At 44.0% G+C, this 19,900-nt stretch overlaps 1 protein-coding gene across 1 annotated transcript in view; it reads right to left on the bottom strand.

The window, feature by feature from the left end:
- Positions 1-5,570: 5,570 nt before the first annotated feature.
- Positions 5,571-19,900, bottom strand: part of LOC308659920 (calcium/calmodulin-dependent protein kinase type IV-like) — a gene marked incomplete at its 3' end in the record, with an annotated part of 68,059 nt that continues 53,729 nt past the window's right edge. Inside the window, exons 8-12 of the mRNA XM_081314049.1 lie at positions 17,906-17,980; positions 16,251-16,326; positions 11,360-11,486; positions 8,769-8,921; positions 5,571-5,861 (exon numbers count right to left, since the gene is read on the bottom strand). Coding sequence (XP_081170175.1) covers positions 5,571-5,861; positions 8,769-8,921; positions 11,360-11,486; positions 16,251-16,326; positions 17,906-17,980 — 722 coding nt within the window. The remainder of the gene's footprint in view (positions 5,862-8,768; positions 8,922-11,359; positions 11,487-16,250; positions 16,327-17,905; positions 17,981-19,900) is intronic.

The raw sequence follows: 19,900 nt of genomic DNA, 5'->3' as shown, positions 1-19,900 counted from the left end.
TGTGACCGTCATAAATATGAATCAGTTGCCAAGCATCTGAATGTAAATCACAAGAACCTGGAAATGCTGCAACATTCCAGCTGATCGGCGCTTCTTCTGGGCTCAGAAGCACCAGGATCAGCGCCGAGCTCCAGCTGGAGCCTGGCGCTGATCTTGGCGCTTCCGCTGAGCCCTGACAGCCCCGAAGAAGCACTGATCCTGGCGCTTCCGCTGAGCCCTGACACCCCTGCAGCTCCACCCATCTATCGCTCAAGCTTCTGCAGTGCTGCCACTGGTTGTGCTCATCCTCCTCCCCCGCTACCACTTTTCTAGGATGGTCGCGTACCACCTGCCAGGTGCCAATGTACCACAGGTGGTACCCGTACCACTGGTTGAAAAGCCCTGCTTAAGAGAATTGTATGTAAGAACATTTAGCATTTAAAGGGTTAAACGCTGTTTCCTTAAGGAGATGGTTTCTGGGAAATGTAGTCCAGTTGTTAGTCAGTCCTATATCTTATCTAGCCAGTGGGAGGAGCTTCAAAGTTTACTGCAGGACATCCTGGCTAGTGCCAGGTTGTAAAAGCCCTTTGTTTTAATCCACCATCGTGCAGGCATCAATTAGCATCCGTAACAATGCTTAGCTGAGATGGAGAAGTTACTCTTTTTTTACACTACGAGAATGAACAAGTATGGGCATGAATATGTTGCTATGATCAGACGTATCTACTGCAAACGTAAGTCTTTGCTTAGAATTCTTGGGCAATAAATATTTGTTTTAAAATCATTTTTGTTGATTTATAGTGTCTGGATCGGGACTATAAAGCATTTTAGTTAACAGTTCCAGAACAGTGCCCAAGCTGGATCAGAAATATTTTTGTCCAGGTTAACCAGACACTATGCTCCCAGATATGTCTACTCCAAAAGAAGCAAATCAACGACAACAATAACAACAACAATTTAACAAAAAGCACAACACAAACCTACCTGGTTTCCTTAAATCACGTCCACAATTTTAATCCCATAGGGTTTCTTGGATTAATGTATTTATTTTTAACATGTAACATGAAACAGCGTCTTGGTTAATTTAAAACGTAATTGTATTCACAAGCCCTTTAGGATTATGGTCTTCATAGGAAGCATACATTTTTTTCAGAGATGCATTTCCCCAACCTTTTATTAACCCATGTTAACAGCATGTCAGAAATCATTTACGACATTTATAACCACACTTCTCTTCCAGTCATTACCCAGGTTTAAACAAAGCTTCTGCAGCGGTACGGGTGAGAGTGCCTGGCCTAATCTCCACTAGGTGAGCCTTGAGCTGAAAGGTAAACACAAGTAGGCCTCAACTTATGGCTATTCGTTTCACAGCCATTCAAAATTATGATGGCATTGGAAAAAGTTACTTATGACCAGTCCTCACCCTTATGGCCATTGCTGCATACCTGTGGTCACGTGATCAAAACTCAATTGCTTAACAACTGCCATGCGTTTACATTGCCGTTTGCAACCCTCTCAGGCTTCCAACAAGCCAAATCCTTGCTTAATGACCGTGAAAAAGGTTATAAATCAGGCCTGGCTCTCTTAACAATGATACTCCTTAGCAACAGACTGTGGTTGCTAACTGTAGTCATAAGTTGAGGACTACCTGTATAGAGTTCCCTAGATCCAATCTAATATTTTACCTTGTTCACCATATCACATTTCTTGTGGCATCCCAGTTAACCATCTGGACATGAACCAAGTTTGATCAATACACTTAATTGGGTCCCCACCCACCTGCCTTCCATTGTTCGCTTGTTTTCAATTTCCCATTCAAACATCTGCTTACAGTATAACCGAGTATCGTAAAATGTAGATTGCTTTCCATGGTTCTCCAGTTCATCCAGCAGCACGTGGATAAATATTTCAAGATCGATGGCAGCATCACAGTCTCTTTACATCTGGTTTTTTTTTTGGGGGGGGGGGAGAACAGAAATTGTTTTTCCCACCCTCTTGAGTTTGAATGTCTCAAGTCCGTGTTTGAAGTTTAAGCCCAACGTGAAACAACAGACTTGAACTACAGCCTAGCCCTTGAATTCCCGGCAACATTTCATTTGGAAATATTGTGTTATTAGTGCTTATCGTTAGAAAGCGAGGCAATGCTCAAACCAAAATAGGTCTCCTGGCAGTTCACGTTGTTGCACTGAAGGCAATCGTCATCCAGACTGGAGCATCGGTGATCTGTTAATAATAGATGCTTTTCATGCAAGCAAATTAATTCTAAAAGAGAGTTGTAATTTAAGAAGAAGAATGAGGACCCAGATTGTTGTGGGCAATTAAGCTGACTTTGTAATAATGCCGCTTGGGGTGTGTGTGAAAGCCCTAACAAGCAGGCATATACATAGAATGAAGGCTACTGCTAAGCTTGTAAGCCGCCCTGAGTCTTCGGAGAAGGGCGGGATATAAATGTAATAAAAATAAATGAATAAAATAAATAAATTTTAACCCACTTATTTCTTAGGATAAGTAGGTGAAAGGAACACCAACCTGTTTCTCAAGAGAGGTCACCGTGTCAACCGTCCCACTCAGTCATCTAGCAAAGAAAAAGAAAGCAAGCAGAACTGGTCACACAGCTCTCAATGTCTCTTTTCATGTGCAGCCGCCAGAACTGGCGTTTCACAAGGTGGAAGTCCAGAATGCCCTGCAGTCTTAGTGTCGTTGCCTTGTGGGGGCTGATGCAGCTATTTGTGACTATTTGTGACCGCATGAGACACTGACTTCCAAACATGTAACAAGGGGCCTTTTATGAAGTGAGAAGGCCATCCCATTAGCCCCGGTGAAGGGTTGATGTCCTAGTGTTTTGCCCACGTACATCCCAATTTTTACATGCTTTTCACAGGATTGTGATGTCCAGCGTGACAATAACCGAGTCTCTTGTTCTGTCATCTCTATGAAGGCCTTGACTTTTGCAGAAGCGGTATCGCACATTGTTTGGAAGTTACTAGTTGCTGCAAAGTCTCTCAACCAACCGTCTATGGCAGGGGTAGGCAACCTTGGCTCTTTTATGACTGGTGGACTTCAACTCCCAGAATTCCTGAGTCAGCATAGCTGACTCAGGAATTCTGGGAGTTGAAATCCACCAGTCATAAAAGAGCCAAAGTTGCTTACCCCTGGTCTATGGAGATTCTCAGTCATCCAGGTCATAGTTCTCCCAAAGATGCTTTTTCACGAGGCAACTGGACTTTGTTTTTCTTTGAAGACATTTCCCTTCTCATCCAAGAAGCTTCTTCAGCTTCTTCAGAAGCTTCTTGAATGAGAAGTGAAACGTCTTCAAAGAAAAACAAGAAAGTCCAGTTGCCTCGTGAAAAAGCATCTTTGGGATCTCTCAACCATCCTTGTTCTGTTTTGTTTTGTTGCTCAAATACAAAACTGTAAAGCAACGGCAAGGAGAGTAAATAAATGTTTCCTGCAGAGCAGTGGGGAAGAAAGCTATCTGTGTCCACAAGTTCCATTTAATTCTTCCAGTTAAAGCGACAGGTTCAGATTGCTCTTGGCCCATATCAAGCTAACAAAAATATCACTTATCACTTTGTCCCTTTGCTTTTATCAAACCAGCATTGTTGATCCTCATATTTTAAGTTCTTAGAGGTGATGAACACTCTTCTGATGACTCTCTTCTCAGGTGCCCTGCACACTGTGTATAAAGTAAAAAACAACAACACACTTCCAAAACCCGAGTCCATTTGGGGGTGAGATATTTTAAGAAGAATGTAACAAATTGGGACCAGAATAACAGAGTTGGAAGGCATCTTGGAGGTCTTCTAATCCAACCCGCTGCTTGGGCAGAAAACCCTGTATCACTTCAGACAAATGGCTGTCTAATCTCTTCTTTAAAAAAACTCCAGTGTTGGAGCACCCACAACTTCTGGAGGCAAGCCTGGTTGATTGTTGATTGTTGATTGTTCTCACTGTCAGGAAATTTCTACTTAGTTCTAGGTTGCTTCTCTCCTTGATTAGTTTCCATCCGTTGCTTCTTGTCCTGCCTTCGGGTGCTCTGGAGAAAAGGTGGACCCCCTCTTCTTTGCGGCAGCCCCAGATCAAGTGGAGGGCAAAGGAGTCAGGACGAAGTGTGGAAATAGGTCCTGTAAGGAACAGTTGAAAGAAATATTGATCTTGAGTTTGGAATAGAAGAAGATAATACGGACAGGAACGGTTGGATAAGCATTCTTCTAATTCCTGAAGAAGGCAAATACTCACTTTCTCTTTGCCCAGAAGACAAGGCTTAAGGAGTTAACAGAGGAGAGCCTGTTTGGAATAATAGTTGAATGCATCAGGTCCAAAACTAGGAGACTGGGAGTTCTAGTTCTGCCTTAGGCAAGAAGCTAGCCGAGTCACTGGAAAAGAGACATTTTCTTTTTTTAAGAGCTGGGGGCCATAATATTACACATAATGTTCAGGGGTGTAAGAGCCATTCTGTCCAGAATAACGATGTGAAGTGGATGACACCAGATGACACCCTGGCAGAATCCATATATTCTTATTTTTCTGAATTTTGAGGAAGCAGTGAAGAATATTTTCCCTGGTTATATTGGGTGAGTTCCCTGCTTCAAGTTGGCAGGACCAATTTTTGACCATGTGGAGGTCACATAGTTCAAATGCAGTTCAAATACACTCTGCAGAGTGAAGACAGGTCCAGAACTATTTCGTATGGAGAAATCACTTTTCGGTGGGCAGTTTTGCTGCACTTCTTTGCTCTTGGAAGGAGACAAAATTTGGGCCTGCCAACAAGAAAATAATTCCGAGAAGCAACAGTGGCAGCATCTATTTATTGGTTAGAGGGTGCATCTGGAGGCTGCTGTTCCTTAAATGTATTCCATCTGGCTCACAAACGGTTGGGAAAAATCACTCAATTCTTAGAGGAGCACCTTATCCTTCTGTGTACACACGGTTCAAAGTTAGTTGTTGAATGGAATGATGGCAGCAGCTTTAGAGCAAATACTCTGAGTGTAGAAAGCTTCAAATTCAAAGACGGCGCCTGCAGTTAAAAGGATCTTATGTAGCAATAGAAGAAAAGTTATTTCTGCCCCCGCTTCTCCCTGAATTATTACTATGGGATTTCAAATTTCTAAACTACCTGGCTCCCATACAAATGCATATATTCTTATCCTTTTGCTGTATGCTTGTGTACAAAGACACATACACATACACAAACACACACACACACACACACACACACACACACACAGAGCAAGGATAATAAAGGACATGGGTTTCTCTGCAAAACAAGACAAACTGCTCTTCAGCTGCCTACCCTTAGTGCCTTCCCCAGTCTGGTGCTCTTCCCCCCAAAAATTGGATCATAGCCCCCATCATCCCTGACTGAAGATGATGGAAGCAGGAATCCACTATGACGTGCCAGGTTGCAAAAGATATCCCCACAGCACTTTCTCGTAATCTCTATTAGCTTTTGGTCCTCCTCCATCTGAACTGCTCTCAATCTGGCTGGTGGCCTTTGACGGTCACTGTTAGAATTTGGTCTATCGGCGGTGGTGACAGACTTTATCCCCCTTGAGTTGGTGACAAGAGCAGCACGCTGGTGTTCCGTAGCATTAGGTTTTGCAGCTGGAGCCGTTAAGTATCACCATCGGGGCTCCGGGACTCTCGTTCTGGAAGCCTTCGAGCTTCTCGACCTTGGCTAAAGGGTTGTTTACGGTCATGGCTTCTTCTGTATCAATCTCCATCTTCTCCTTGTAAAGGTTCCCTTGGAGAAAGAGGTCACTCTCTGCTGAGGGAGCTGCGCTGTCCTCTTTGGCTGCATCTTGATGGCGCTCATATCTGCACCCCTCGTGGTGGCTGTGGTTGCCGAGACGGCTGGATGCAACCACTGCTTTCACGGCAGCCTGTGTATGTTAGACATGACGTGACAAAGAGTGACATTGGTTTGAACGTATGTGTTTGTTATTATAAAGGAGCTTGTAAAAAGAATGTTGCTGGCGGGGACTGTTACGTCTCCCTGGCTAGCAGGGTTTTATATATTTTATATCTATGTTATATGCGTAGTTTGGTCTAGTAATTAAGGCGCCAGGCTAGAAGCCTGGAGGCTGTGAGTTCTAGTCCCGCCTTAGGCATGAAAGCTAGCTAGGTGATCAGGGCCCAATCGCCAGGAGATGGTGAGTTCCAGTCTCTCCTTAGGCATGAAATTCAACTGGGTGACTTTGGATCAGCTACTCTCTCTCAGCGCAACCCAACTCACAAGGGTGTTGTGGGGAAAAAAGGAGGAAGAAAAAGTATTAGATAGTTTTTCCACTTTAAGTTCTTTATAAAAATAATGAAATGCAGGCTATAAATCAAATAAATAAATAAATACTGTTGGTTGCTTTTAACCGAGTTTTAATTCTCAATCAGACACCCAAGAGCTGCCCTTCTGGGTGAGATGCAGAACCACACAGGCAGTCCTGATTTAATGTCTGCTCCCTCAGCGACTATTTAAAGTTATGATAGCGCTGAATGAGGGATAATGGGTTCTCCTTGTTGGCCCATCCCCATGGTCACATATTCACTATCTGGATGCTTGGCAACTGGCTCACAATTATGATATCACAGCATCCCATAGTCATGTGATCACCATTTGTAGCCTTCCCTGCCAGCTTCTGACAAACAAGGTCAGTGGAGAAGCAAACAGGAAGTTGAAAATGGCTGCTGTGTGACTGTGAGTAATGAATGGTACGTGGGAATGATCTTGAGGGATGAGGGGAAGGGATGGTGTTCAGAGGATGATCAGACAAGAAGGGGAGAAGCCCCCAGTGGCTTAATGGTCAGGAAAAAAAAGTTAGGAAGGACCCATCCTAATGGATCAAACATTTAAAAGTGATGGTGGGAAATTTGTATTTTCAGACTTGCAAGACTGATGTCAGCCCTTCCAGTTAAACCAGACCAGGAAATGTAACCAGACGAGCTAATTCTACTTAATTGTAAGGTTACATTGTCAAAATCTTGCAGGTCTGAAAGTACAAATCTCCTCCCATCTCTTTTAACCGTGTGATCAGTTAGGGCAGGGGTAGGCAACCTTGGCTCTTTTAGGACCCGTGGACTTCAACTCCCAGAATTCCTGAGCCGGCCATGCTGAGGGGAAAGGGAGAGGTTTCCAAGCTGAGCCATGCTGGCTCAGGAATTCTGGGAGTTGAAGTTCACGAGTCCTAAAAGAGCCAAGGTTGCCTACCCCTGAGTTAGGGCGAGTCCTGCCTTAGTTCTTTTCTCTGACTGTTAAGTAACTGATGGCTCCCCCATCTTTTATCTGATCGTTTCCTAGACAGCATCTCTACCCCTTATCCCTCAAGGTCATGCTAAATTTAATACTGAAGTTCAAATCCTGCATGTTTCTTAAGAAGTTAAAGAAAAAGATACACTAGAAAGTTTTGATTTTAGAAATGTGTTTAAAGGAAAGTTTTAACTTTTTTTTTTTTAAAAAAAGGTATTTTTCCCTGTAAGGTCAAAGAATCTGAAAGAATATAGTGAACCTTGTTAATAAAAATGGTGATAGTTCAGAAAGATTATTAGGCGCAAACAGAAATTTCCATAGCAAGAAAGATAAAGCAGGAAGGGTTAAATTGATCAGTTTATTCAAAGAGGAGAATATATTTAAGTATGTTTTTCACTTGGATATATATCACTTCTAGATTTTGTGCTTGTGATGGAAAAAAAAATTTGACTTTACTTTGGTTTTGTCGATTAGATAGATTTGTCGTTACAGAAATGTCTAGTTATATACTAATGTGTAAAAACAAAAAGTTGAGGCTGGAGTGTTTTTATTTTGTACTGTGCTAAAGAGAATCGGAAGTCAGCGCCTTTTCTTCCTTTTTTCCCTAGTATCTCACCTTTCCCCCCCCCTCTCTTTTTCCTTCTCCTATTTTATATATTACATAAATGAATATAAAAAAATATACCATGGGACGCTGGGCCTGTATGGGATTTACCTAACAACAGCACTGGGATTGCTGGAACTGCCAATGTTAAGTCGGCATGGTAATGTGACATCATGCCTTATGATTGCATTGCTTAGCAATGGAGTTCCTGATTCCAATTACTGTCGGTCACTGAGGACTACTTGTATACATTTATTTTAATTAATTACATTAATTCATTCTCATCGGCACCATGTTCTCTAATACTAAGCACAGGTGGCTGACTGCCAATGGAATAAAAATGTGGAAGAGTGAAATAAAAGCCACAACTGGATCACAATTACAAACATCTGGCAGGCATTGTTAAGACCTCCCAGGCAAGAGATCTCATCCACCACAGCCTGCCATTGGCTGCAGGTGTTTCTGTCTCAGAAGAATCACACACCTAACATTTTTTGCACAAGAGGAAAACTTCAGGCCCTCTATTTACCTCAGAGAATGTCCTCCCTGGGTTTAAAATCACCCTCCTTCCAAAAGGGAAGATTAAGGGACGAGAACCGTCACTCTGTTCCTGCATGCTTCTAAGTTGGGACGGTTGTAAAATGGGTCGGTCGGGTGTCTGATCCGATTTTATGACCTTTTTTGCAGTGTTAGTTAAGCAAACCGATGGTTGGCTGTGGGCGTGGTTTTGCTGAAAGCAAGTGCTGGTTTATGGCAAAACCGTCGTGAAAGACGGTCACGACTTGATTTTGACACACACACACACACCGCAGGCAACTGTACTATGCTACTTTGGAAGGCTTGCCTTGCACCCTGATTCTGAGCCTCTGGCATTGAGCTTGGGCCCCTAGTTCCCAGCCCCCATGGGGGACCCCAGACAGGAGGGCAGCGTCCCCAGAATCTTACCTTTAACTTCCTCCTGGCATTAAACTCCTGCAGTTTCTTCTGAGTGCTGTCCATATGTGCAAACTTTGCAGCTTTGCCAGTCACCCAAGGGTGCTCTAGAGCTTGATGAACTGTTAGCCTCTTCTGGGGATCCAGGACAATCAGCTTTTGGACCTGCAAAGGCCAGAGACGGATCTAGTGTGACAACTCCAGGTCGTAACATGTCGTGTCCACCTAGAGTAGCCCCCACTGCGGACCAGCACTGGGCCATGCATGCCAGCAACCGGGCCATGCAAAGCCCCATTCGTGTGATGCAGGCAGCACCCAATGCCTCCCTCTGGTCCGCAGAAAAACCTTTCTCCATGGAACCAGTCTCTTGTGCCCAAATGTTTGGGGGGCCGCTGAGATGGGCAGCAAATAAATTTAACAAATAATAATGGATGTAAATAGCCTTTAGGGCCGTGATGGCGAACCTATGGCATGGGTGCCACAGGTGGCATGCAGAGTCCTCTCTGTGGGCACACGCACCGTCGCCCCAGTCCTAGGCCTTCAGCTGGGTTTTATAAAACCTTTTCGTTTTAGGCCTCCGCCACCGTGTACAAAAAAAAAAGGTTCAATCAATCAATTTCAACTTCTCACGGGGAAAAAAAAGATCTCACAAAGTTGGAATTGATTGATGGAACTTTTTAGTCCCACCCAGTTTGCTGTTACCACCGCAGCCATGCAGCAAAAAATTTAACAAATAATAATGGATGTAAATAGCCTTTAGGGCTGTGGTGGCGAACCTATGGCCACGCCCACCCAATGGGCCACACCCACCCAATGGGCCACGCCCACCCGGCACCTGACTGTACATAAGTGGGTTTTGGATTGCAGTTTGGGCACTCGGTCTCTAAAAGGTTCGCCATCACTGCTTTAGGGCATGGGTCCAGGCTATCTGAAGAACCGTCTCGCCCCATAGGACTGCCCTGTCCCACTTGCTCCAGCAGACGACATTTGCTTCAGAACCCCTCTGTCAAGGAATTCCGGTGGGCCGGATCCGGGAGCAGAGCCTTTTCTGCTGTGGCCCCTACCTTTTGAGATACTCTGCCTCCATAGCTGAGGTCCACCCCCCCCCACACTCTCTTGGCCTTCTGGAAGGGCTTTAATTCCTGGCTGTTCTGTGGCCCCAATGGGTTGCACTATACTGGGAGTGGCTGATGGAGTACAGAGACAGCCCCATGCTGCCTGTTTACTCCTTGTTAATTTTAATTTTAATTGTTTCCATATTGGTCTTTTTATCATTTTGCAAGCTTCCCAGAGCAGCTTCAATAGCGTAAGTGAAGGCATAGAAGTTTAATCAATAAAATAAAACTCTGCTAATTGAGGGTGTCTGCCAGGCGAGGGGATGTTGGAGAAGTCAAAATGATGGCCCTCACTGTGCAGTCCAAGCCGTATCTCTTATACGGGGGTCTTCAAACTTGGCCTTTTTATCACTTGTGGACTTCAACTCCCAGAATTCCTCAGCCAGGCACGCGTCCACAAGTCATAAAAGGGCCAAGTTTGAAGAGCCCTGAAGTCTTAATATATTGGAGCAACAATGATCCAGTCTTAGAGCTAGGAACACATTTGATATTTGGAGATCATGTGGTCTTGCCCTAGCAGAAGGGATTGACTAGGAAAGTCTCCTCTTCACAAAAAAGGAGGACCATGGGGTGGACTCAGCCAGTCAAGGCACTTGTAGCAATAGAAGAGAATATATGTAGCTCAGGTTCAAACTGTGGGATCCTTGGTGCTCTCGGAGCTTGATTGTTTTCTTGCAGACATCTCCTTATCCAACTAGGTAACATCATCAGGGCTACAGGGGCAAACTCCACTCCCTTCTAGCCCTGAACAGGTTAACTAGTTGGGTAATGAAATATCTGCCACAAAACAACCAAGTTCGGAAAGCACCAAGGACCCAGGGACATGGAATCGGTGTCCCATTACTCTCTCCAACCCCAGTGAGATCCAAGGATATCCCTACAGAAGAATGGAAGGCGAGTCTGCTACTTTCATTTGCAGGATGATGTTTGAGGGGACATGGTGGCTGAGGAACAGGGCTTCAACCCTTCAGAGCAAGAGCAAGAGCATTTAGGCTTATATACCACTCCATATATTACATCACTCTCTGGGCAGTTTACTATCTAGAGCAGGGGTAGGCAACCTCTGCTCTTTTATGACTTATGGAGTTGAAGTCCATGAGTCATAAAAGAGCCGAGGTTGCCTACCCCTGATCTAGAGCAAAGGTAGGGACTTTATGACTTGTGAACTTCCAACTCCCAGAATTCCTGAGCCAGCATGGAATTCTGGGAGTTGAAGTCCACCAAGTTCCACAGTTCCCCAACCCTGAGGTAAAACATTATTTGCATGTTGCCCCCAACCATCAGGGTCCTCTTTTTACTGACTTCAGAAAGGTGGAAGTCTGAGTCAACCTTGAACCTTGAATCAGGATCGAACTCCAGGTTGTGGGCAGAGTTTGCCTCCAATATTGCACTTTAACCACTGTGCCACCAGGGTTCCTTTATGCCTGCCGAGCAGATGCAGACGGGCCAGTCATCCATCAGGGCCGTGCTCAAAATACAGGAACTCACCAGGTCCTTGGCATTGAGGGACACTTCATCCCACCAAGGGGAGACAAACTCATAGTCACAATTTAGGATTCGGCTGTACATGTATTGGTCTCCTCTTGGGTCAAAGAAAGGCTCAAAGCCACACAGTCTGGGGAAAAAAATGGAAGAAACAGATGCCTATACCCTTATTTATTTATATATATTCTGGCTTTATTATTTTTACAAATAAATCAAGGTGGGAAACATATTCAGCGCACCTTCCTCCTCCTATTTTCCCCACAACAACCACCCTGTGAGGGTGGGTTAGGTTGAGAAAAAGTGATTGGCCCAAAGTTACCCAGCTGGCTTTCGTGCCTAAAACAAGACTAGAACTCACAATGTCCTGGTGGCAGACACTCCCAAAATCACAAGAGTATAAGAACTACAGGTATGGTCATTCTAGACCTAAGCATTCATTTAGAGCAGAGGTCGTCAAACTTGGCAACTTTTAAGACTTGTGGACTGGAGTTGAGGTCCACAAATCTTAAAAGTTGCCAAGTTTGAAGACCCTTGATTTAGAGACCATTCAATGACTCTGAAAAAAGTGACTTATAACCATTTTTCACACTTACGACCACTGCAGCATCCCCACACGGTCAAGGGACCAAAATTCGGACCCTTGGCAAGTGGTTCAGATTTATGACGGTTGCAGTCCCCTGGGGTCACGTGATCACCTTTTGTGACCTTCTGACGTGCAAAGTCAAAGGGGAAGCCAGGTTCTCTTAATAACCACATGACCAACTGGACAACTGCAGTGATTCCCTTAGCAAATGTGGCAAGGAAGGTTGTAAAATGGGGCAAAGCCCATTTAACAACTGTCTCACTTAGCAGCAGAAATTTTGGGCTCAATTATGGTCATAAGTTGAGGACTATCGGTATTTCTTTTTTGATCATAAGTCAGGTCATCATAAGGATGACCTGTACTTGGGCTTTGGTTAGCTATCTTTCCCCCCCCCCCTTTTTCTTGATGTATTTTGTTTTCTTTTGCTTTTTATCTGTTAGTCACGCTGAGTTATTACTGAGCCGGGCAGACTTGAAAGTGCATCAATCAATCAATTAATGTGGGAGGGGCTTAATTCACTGACTCATCATCATCATCATCATCAAGTTGGAAGGGACCTTGGAGGTCATCTAGTCCAGGGCTTTTCAGCTTTTTCACCCATTGTACCACTTTTAGGATATGGCAACCTCCGAGTACCACCAGTCGCCTAGCAAGGTGTCAAAAACTTGATGACCAAAAAAAAAAAAAAAAGGAAAAAAGTGATGAAGTACAGGTAGTCCTCGACTTACAACAATTCGCTTAGTGACTGTTCAAAATTACAATGGCACTGAAAAAAGTGCCCCCCAAGCCACAGCCGAGCAAGACACCCGCCCGCCCGCCCGGCAGCGCTCTTCCTCCTGTCCGAGGTTTTCATTGTTGTGAGCATTTCTATTGAGGATTGGCAGCGGGGGTGGGGTGGGGTGTTTGGTTTTTATTCCCCCCCCTCTGCTGGGTGGTTGCAGCAGGTTTTGGTCACTTCACATGACCCTGGGACACTGTGACCGTCATAAATATGAATCAGTTGCCAAGCATCTGAATGTAAATCACAAGACCCTGGAGATGCGGCAACATTCCAGCTGATGGGCTCTTCTTCTGGGCTCAGCAGAAGTGCCAGGATCAGTGCCGGGCTCCAGCTGGAGTCTGGCGCTGATCCTGGCGCTTCGGCTGAGCCCTGACAGCCCTGCAGCTCCAGCCGTCTCTCGCTCAGGCTTGTGTGGTGCTGCCACCAGTCCAGCTCATTCCCCTCCCCCGCTACCACTTTTCTAGGATGGTCGTGTACCACCTGCCAGGTGCCAATGTACCACAGGTGGTACCCGTACCACTGGTTGAAAAGCTCTGATCTAGTCCAACCCCCTGCTCAGGCAGGAAACCCTATACCATTTCAGACAAATGGTTGTCCAGTTTCTTCTTTTCCACTACCCCCTCTGCTGCATTCCTGTTCACTGGTTTCTTCTCCAATCTCTTCCCTCTGTAGGGCCTGCACTTACATTGCAAAAGTAAAACTAAGGTCTTTTTTCGCATCCACTGCCCCAAATATATTAAGGGCTTCCTTGTGTATCGGCTTTCGATGCCACTGCGATCAAACAACTCTCAGCGATATAGAACAAGTCACTGCAAAATATAGGCACGTAAGCTATCCTTAATAGTTGGATCACACAAGTTAAAAATCATAACTTACAATAATATAAACATCGATAGGGTGTTCCTTCAATAAACTACAACTTTAACAGACTTCTGGAAGAGCTCTGATTTAATATGCTTCTGAAATGACAATAATGTGGAGGTTAATCTAGCTTCTCATTAACTGAGAAACATTTCCTGCTGGCCTCAGTGGCCCTCACTTCATGGTTTTGGAGAACTACAAAGCATTGTTTCCTGAAGTGTTCTTATTGGGCCATTGATTCCTAGCTGAAGGCGGTGACCCTTAGGGCATCTCAGTACTGGGCCAACTACAGTTTTATAAGTGGAAAAAAATCCCCCACTTAACTAGAAGCCTGTTAGCAACAGATTTATTAGCCTCATGCAGCAGAGGACCTTCTCCATGGCTCCCGGCTGTTCCTTAGAATAATAATAATAATAATAATAATAATAATAATAATAATAATAATAATAATAATAATAATAATAATAATAATAATAATAATAATAATAATAGTAATAATAATAATAATAATGTTGGAAGGGACCTTGCAGGTCATCTAGTCCAACCCCCTGCTCAGGCAGGAAACCCTATACCATTTCAGACAAATGTTTGCCCAGTCTCTTCTTAAAAACTTCCAGTGTTGGAGCATTCACTGCTTCTGGAGGCAGGTAGTTCCACTGATTAATTGTTCTAACTGTCGGGAAATTTCTCCTTAGTTCTAGGCTGCTTCTTCCCTTGACTAGTTTCCATCCGTTGCTTCTTGTCCTGCCTTCAGGCGCTTTGGAGAATAGCTTGACTCCCTCTTCTTTGTGGCAGCCCCTGAGATACTGGATCACTGCTATCATGTCCCCCCTTGTCCTTTTCTTCATTAAACTAGACATACCCAATTCCAGCAACCGTTCTTTATATGTTTTAGCCTCCAGTCCCCTGATCATCTTTGTTGCTCTTCTCTGCCCTCTTTCTAGAGTCTCAACATCTTTTTTATATCGTGGTGACCAAAAACTGGATGTAGGATTCCAAGTGTGGCATTATAAAGTGGTATTAACACTTCAGAAGGGACGCGGTGGCTCAGTGGGTTAGGACGCTGAGCTTGTCGATCAGAAGGTCGGCAGTTTGGCGGGTCGAATCCCGAGTGCCGCGTAACAGAGTGAGCGCCTGTTACTCGTCCCAGCTTCTGCCAACCTAGCAGTTCGAAAGCACGTAAAAATGCAAGTAGAAAAACAGGGACCACTACGGTGGGAAGGTAACAGCGTTCCGTGCGCCTTTGGCGTCTAGTCATGCCGGCCACATGACCACGGAGACGTCCTCGGACAAGCGCTGGCTATTCGGCTTTGAAACGGAGATGAGCACCGGCCCCTAGAGTCGGAAACGACTAGCACGCATGTGCGGGGGAACCTTTACCTTTATTAACACTTTCATGTGATCTTGATTCTATCCCTCTGTAAGTGCAGCCTAGCACTGTGTTGGCTTTTGGGGCAGCTGCAGCACACGGCTGGCTTCTATTTAAGTGATAGTCCATAGTCTTTCTGTATGGCATAAAATCATAGGGCCAATCTCCTAGCAGGCGGTGGTGTCCATATTTGCCCTGTGCAGGGTAACAATAAGGAAAGAAACTGTACAGGTAGCCACTGACATATGACCACAATGGAGCCCAAAATTTGCATTGCCATGCGTGACTGTTGTTGAGTGAATTGCGACGCATTTTACGACCTTTTCTACCCTAGCTGTTAAGTGAATCACTGCAGTTGTTAAGTGACTCATGTGGTTGTTAAGTGAATCTGGCTTTCCCCCATTGATTTTGCTCATTGGAAGCCAGCTGGAAAGGTTACCCATGGTGAGGGTTAGGCAACCTTGGCTCTTTTATGACTCGTGGACTTGCAACTCCCAGAATTCTTGAGCCAGCGTGGCTCAGCTTGGAAACCTCTCCCTTTCCCCTCAGCGTGGCTGGCTGAGGAATTCTGGGAGTTGAAGTCCACGAGTCATAAAAGAGCCAAGGTTGCCTACCTCTCACCATGGTGATCACATGACTGGGGACATAAATTACATGTCAGTTGCCAAATGACCGAATTTTGATCACATGACCGTGGGGATGGTGCAAAGGTGATAAGTCACTTTTTTCAGTTACCACAACAACCTGTGATCTGGAACAAGCCCCCTCTTGGCATCCTTACACTTTTGCCTATTCCTTTTTTTTTTTTGGCAATACACTGAAAGCAAATAAAAAAGAAAACAGTATGCCTGTCAGCATGCATCATTGTGTGTGTATGTGTGCGTGTGGGAAGTCAGAATTTTGTGGTTTTTACTTGGAGAGAGAAATAAACAAAGTGAGTGGGAGGGAAAGAGTTGGAGGCTAAAAGGAGCTGATTTATTTATTTATTTATTTTTATTGAAGAGTTTTAAAAATACAGTTTTCCTTTAAGAAACCCCCTTCCCCCTCCCTCCTCCCCTCCCTACCTCCCCCCTTCCCCCCCCTCCCCCTGATTTATTTTTAAGTCGGAAGCAGAGAATGGCAGAAATTAGGGGTGGGTGAGAATCACCCCCTCTCCCTCTCCAAAAACAATAACCCAGAATAAGAAAAGGCACACTTCACATCATGCTGGTTTGCTGGGCCCTGCTTGAAAGGAAGAGAGCGCGAGCGAGCAAATCACAGTGACAGGAGTTTTGTGTCAAAGTATTTTAGCATTACTCACAAAATGTATGTTATGACGCCTACAGACCACATATCCACTTCAGGGCCATATGGTGAGCCATGGAGAATTTCAGGTGCTGAAGGCATTTGAAAAATAAACAAAAGACGAGAGAGAGAGAGAGAGAGAGAGAGAGAGAGAGAGAGAGAGAGAGAGAGAGAGAGAGAGAGAGAGAGAGAGAGAGAGAGAGAGAACGAGCAGTTGGCAGACATATCTTTGCTTCCATTTTTTCCCGCCTTCTCCCTCTATGACTCTCTTCCCTGCTCATCCCCTAAGCATCAAGGTTGAAAACTCACACTCCTTCAGGGATGATGGGGCAATTTTCTTGGAAGTTTTCCAACCTGACACTTGCTATCACTTTCACTTCTGCAAACTCATGGGGAAGGAAAAGAGAGTGGCATGTTATTATTTGCCCATGCTTCCCTGGTGGCCCGTTGAAGCAGAATGGATAAAGCCTAACACACCTGTAGCCCAAACTATCTGCCCAAAGGCCTTCTCCTTCGAGTCAGGCTAGGTCACAGGTCTGCAACCCGTGGCTCCGGAGCCGCATGCGGCTCTTTCAGCCGTCTCCTGCGGCTCCCAGTCCTCTGCCATGTGCAGTCCCCCCCCAAAAAAAAGTGGGACTAAAAAAGTTCAACCAATCAATTCAAATATGCAGGGTAGGTGCATATCTCGTCTAGGCTCCACTCTTCAGTCAAACCCTGTTCTGTGCATGCGCCCATGTACGTGCATGCGCACACATTTTTTGCGGCTCCCAGTTTTTCCTTTTGTGAGGGAACCGGTTCTGAGTGGCTCTTTCACTGTTTCAGGTTGCTGACCCCTGGGCTAGGTGGTAAAATGAGGATGCTAAAGCCAGATGACCACTAGATCAATGTTCCCCAACCTTTCTGGATTGGGGGCCTGGCACGGGGGTGGGGGGAGAGGAGAGGAAGGGAGAGGAAGAAAGGATGGTTTGATGTGAGGGGCAGGCATGGCTGCGCCTGCCGCTTACACCAGCGGGGCTGCAAGCACCAGCACCCGCTGCTCGCATGACTCAAGCTGTGTATGTGCACCGACCCGCCACTCACGCAGCCCAGTTGCCATTAGGCCACAGCCCGGTAGTGGGTTACGGCCCACAGGTTGGGGATCCCTGCACTAGATGGTAGAAAAGATCCCTCAAATACTCTCTGTTGCCATCTGGTGGTTGTCTGAACGTCTGCAGCTCAGATCCTTTAGGCCAGGTAGCCATTTTCTCATTTAAGGCATCTTTCCACAAGCTTCGTAATGTTTCTCCAATGGGCCTTCCAGAGGTGAATACTTCAGCACACTTCATTTACACGCTGGTTTGGGAACAGTGGCAAGAAACAGTTTTTAGGAGCAAATAACACTGGTTGCTAAGCTGAAAAAAAACCACCAGATCTGAGCTGCAAATCTTCACATGACCACTAGGAAGCAGTAGAGAGAAAGTAAGTCTAACATTTTGCTGGCATCTTAGTGGACATCTGGATTTTCACATCCCAAATATAGTATTCCTGCAAAAGGTCCTTTCCTAGAGAGCACAATTACGTATGCTGTTATGTGCTTTTTTCTTAAAAATAGGGCCCAGAATACCGAGCTTCCCTTTCTCTTGCACCCGTAACAGGGACAGAGTTCCCCATTGCTCTCCATCACATACTCACCGCAGTATCCTGGTGTGCCACATACAGTTTTCATCGTATCTTGCTCATCCACAATTTTAGATAAACCGAAATCACCTGGGAGGGGAAAAAAAAAAAGAAATTGTTGTGTGTACTGATAAAAAGAGAATATTTGTAGCTCAGGGTTAAACTGTGGGATCCTTGGTGCTTTCTGAGCTTGATGGTTTTCTTGCAGACGTTTCATTACCAAACTAGGTAACACGATCAGTGACTGCAGGGAGTGGGGTTTGCTGTCGTTTTATATTCTAGTAGCTCGCCCTATATTCTAGTAGCTCAGGGTTGGTGGGAGCGGTGCTGGAGATTCTTTAGTTGGGCTGTTTACTGTTAGCTTGTTTGACTGTGTGTCATATAATATATGTGGGTATATGTATAATTCTGTATTTGTTTGTTTGTTTGTTTTCATCATATTTATGTAGTGTATATTGGAGATGGTGACCCTTTGAGAGCTATATGCAATGAAATTTCATTTTAATGTATGCCGATTAGTGTACATTCAAACTGACAATAAAGTTATTGTTATTCTATTCTATTCTATTCTATTCTATTCTATTCTATTCTATTCTATTCTATTCTATTCTATTCTATTCTATTCTATTCTATTCCTTTCATTCCAATTTCTATTCTATTCCAATTTCTATTCTATTCTATTCTATTCTATTCTATTCTATTCTATTCTATTCCTTTCATTCCAATTTCTATTCTTCTATTCTATTCTATTCTATTCTATTCTATTCTATTCTATTCTATTCTATTCTATTCTATTCTATTCTATTCTATTCCTTTCATTCCAATTTCTATTCTTCTATTCTATTCTATTCTATTCTATTCTATTCTATTCTATTCTATTCTATTCTATTCTATTCTATTCTATTCTATTCCTTTCATTCCAATTTCTATTCTATTCTATTCTATTCTATTCTATTCTATTCTATTCTATTCTATTCTATTCTATTCTATTCTATTCTATTCTATTCTATTCTATTCTATTCTATTCTATTCCTTTCATTCCAATTTCTATTCTTCTATTCTATTCTATTCTATTCTATTCTATTCTATTCTATTCTATTCTATTCTATTCTATTCTATTCTATTCTATTCTATTCCTTTCATTCCAATTTCTATTCTATTCCAATTTCTATTCTATTCCAATTTCTATTCTATTCTATTCTATTCTATTCTATTCTATTCTATTCTATTCTATTCTATTCTATTCTATTCTATTCTATTCTATTCTATTCTATTCTATTCTATTCCTTTCATTCCAATTTCTCTTCTCTTCTCTTCTCTTCTCTTCTCTTCTCTTCTCTTCTCTTCTATTCTATTCTATTCCCTTGATTGAGGTACTGTTTACTTCCTGATTATTGCTCTGATGTTAATCTTGCTGTTAATCTCTGCTCAATTAGATGTTGGAGGGCACTGAAAAAATTGTCACAGCATCCACTTTGGGCGCTTGGCAATCAGAAGATATTTATTTTGGTTGCAGCACCCTGAGATCATTTGGTCACCATTTGCAAACTTCCCAGGGGGCTTCCAACAAGGGAAGCCAATGGGCGAAGCCAGATTTGCTTAATGACCATGTGATTCACTTAACAACTTCAATGGTTTGCTTGGCAACTGTGGAACAAGAGTCACAAAAATCAACTGCAACTAACTAAATCTCCTTGCTGAGGGATGGAACTTTTGACCCCAATTGTGGTCGCAAGTCAAGGACTACCTTATCAGTAGCTCAGGGTTGCACGGTGAAGTCCTTCATGCTCTCTTGGCTTGGTTGATGTTTTTCACAGTTCATTACCCAATGAATGACAGCAATGTCATCAGCGTAAGAAAACCAGCCAAATAAGAATTTGGAACTCCAAGAGAAAAGAATATTTATAATTCAGGATTCAGTTATGGCAGGGCTCTTCAAACTTGGCAACTTTAAGACTTGTGGACTTCAACTCCCAGAATTCCTCAGCCAGCCCAGTTTGAAGACCCCTG

Source organism: Vipera berus (assembly GCF_964194415.1).
Source record: "Vipera berus genome assembly, chromosome: 1".
Taxonomy (NCBI): domain Eukaryota; kingdom Metazoa; phylum Chordata; class Lepidosauria; order Squamata; family Viperidae; genus Vipera; species Vipera berus.
Note: the sequence above shows the minus strand (reverse complement) of the source record. Positions and strands in the feature narration are given on the sequence as shown.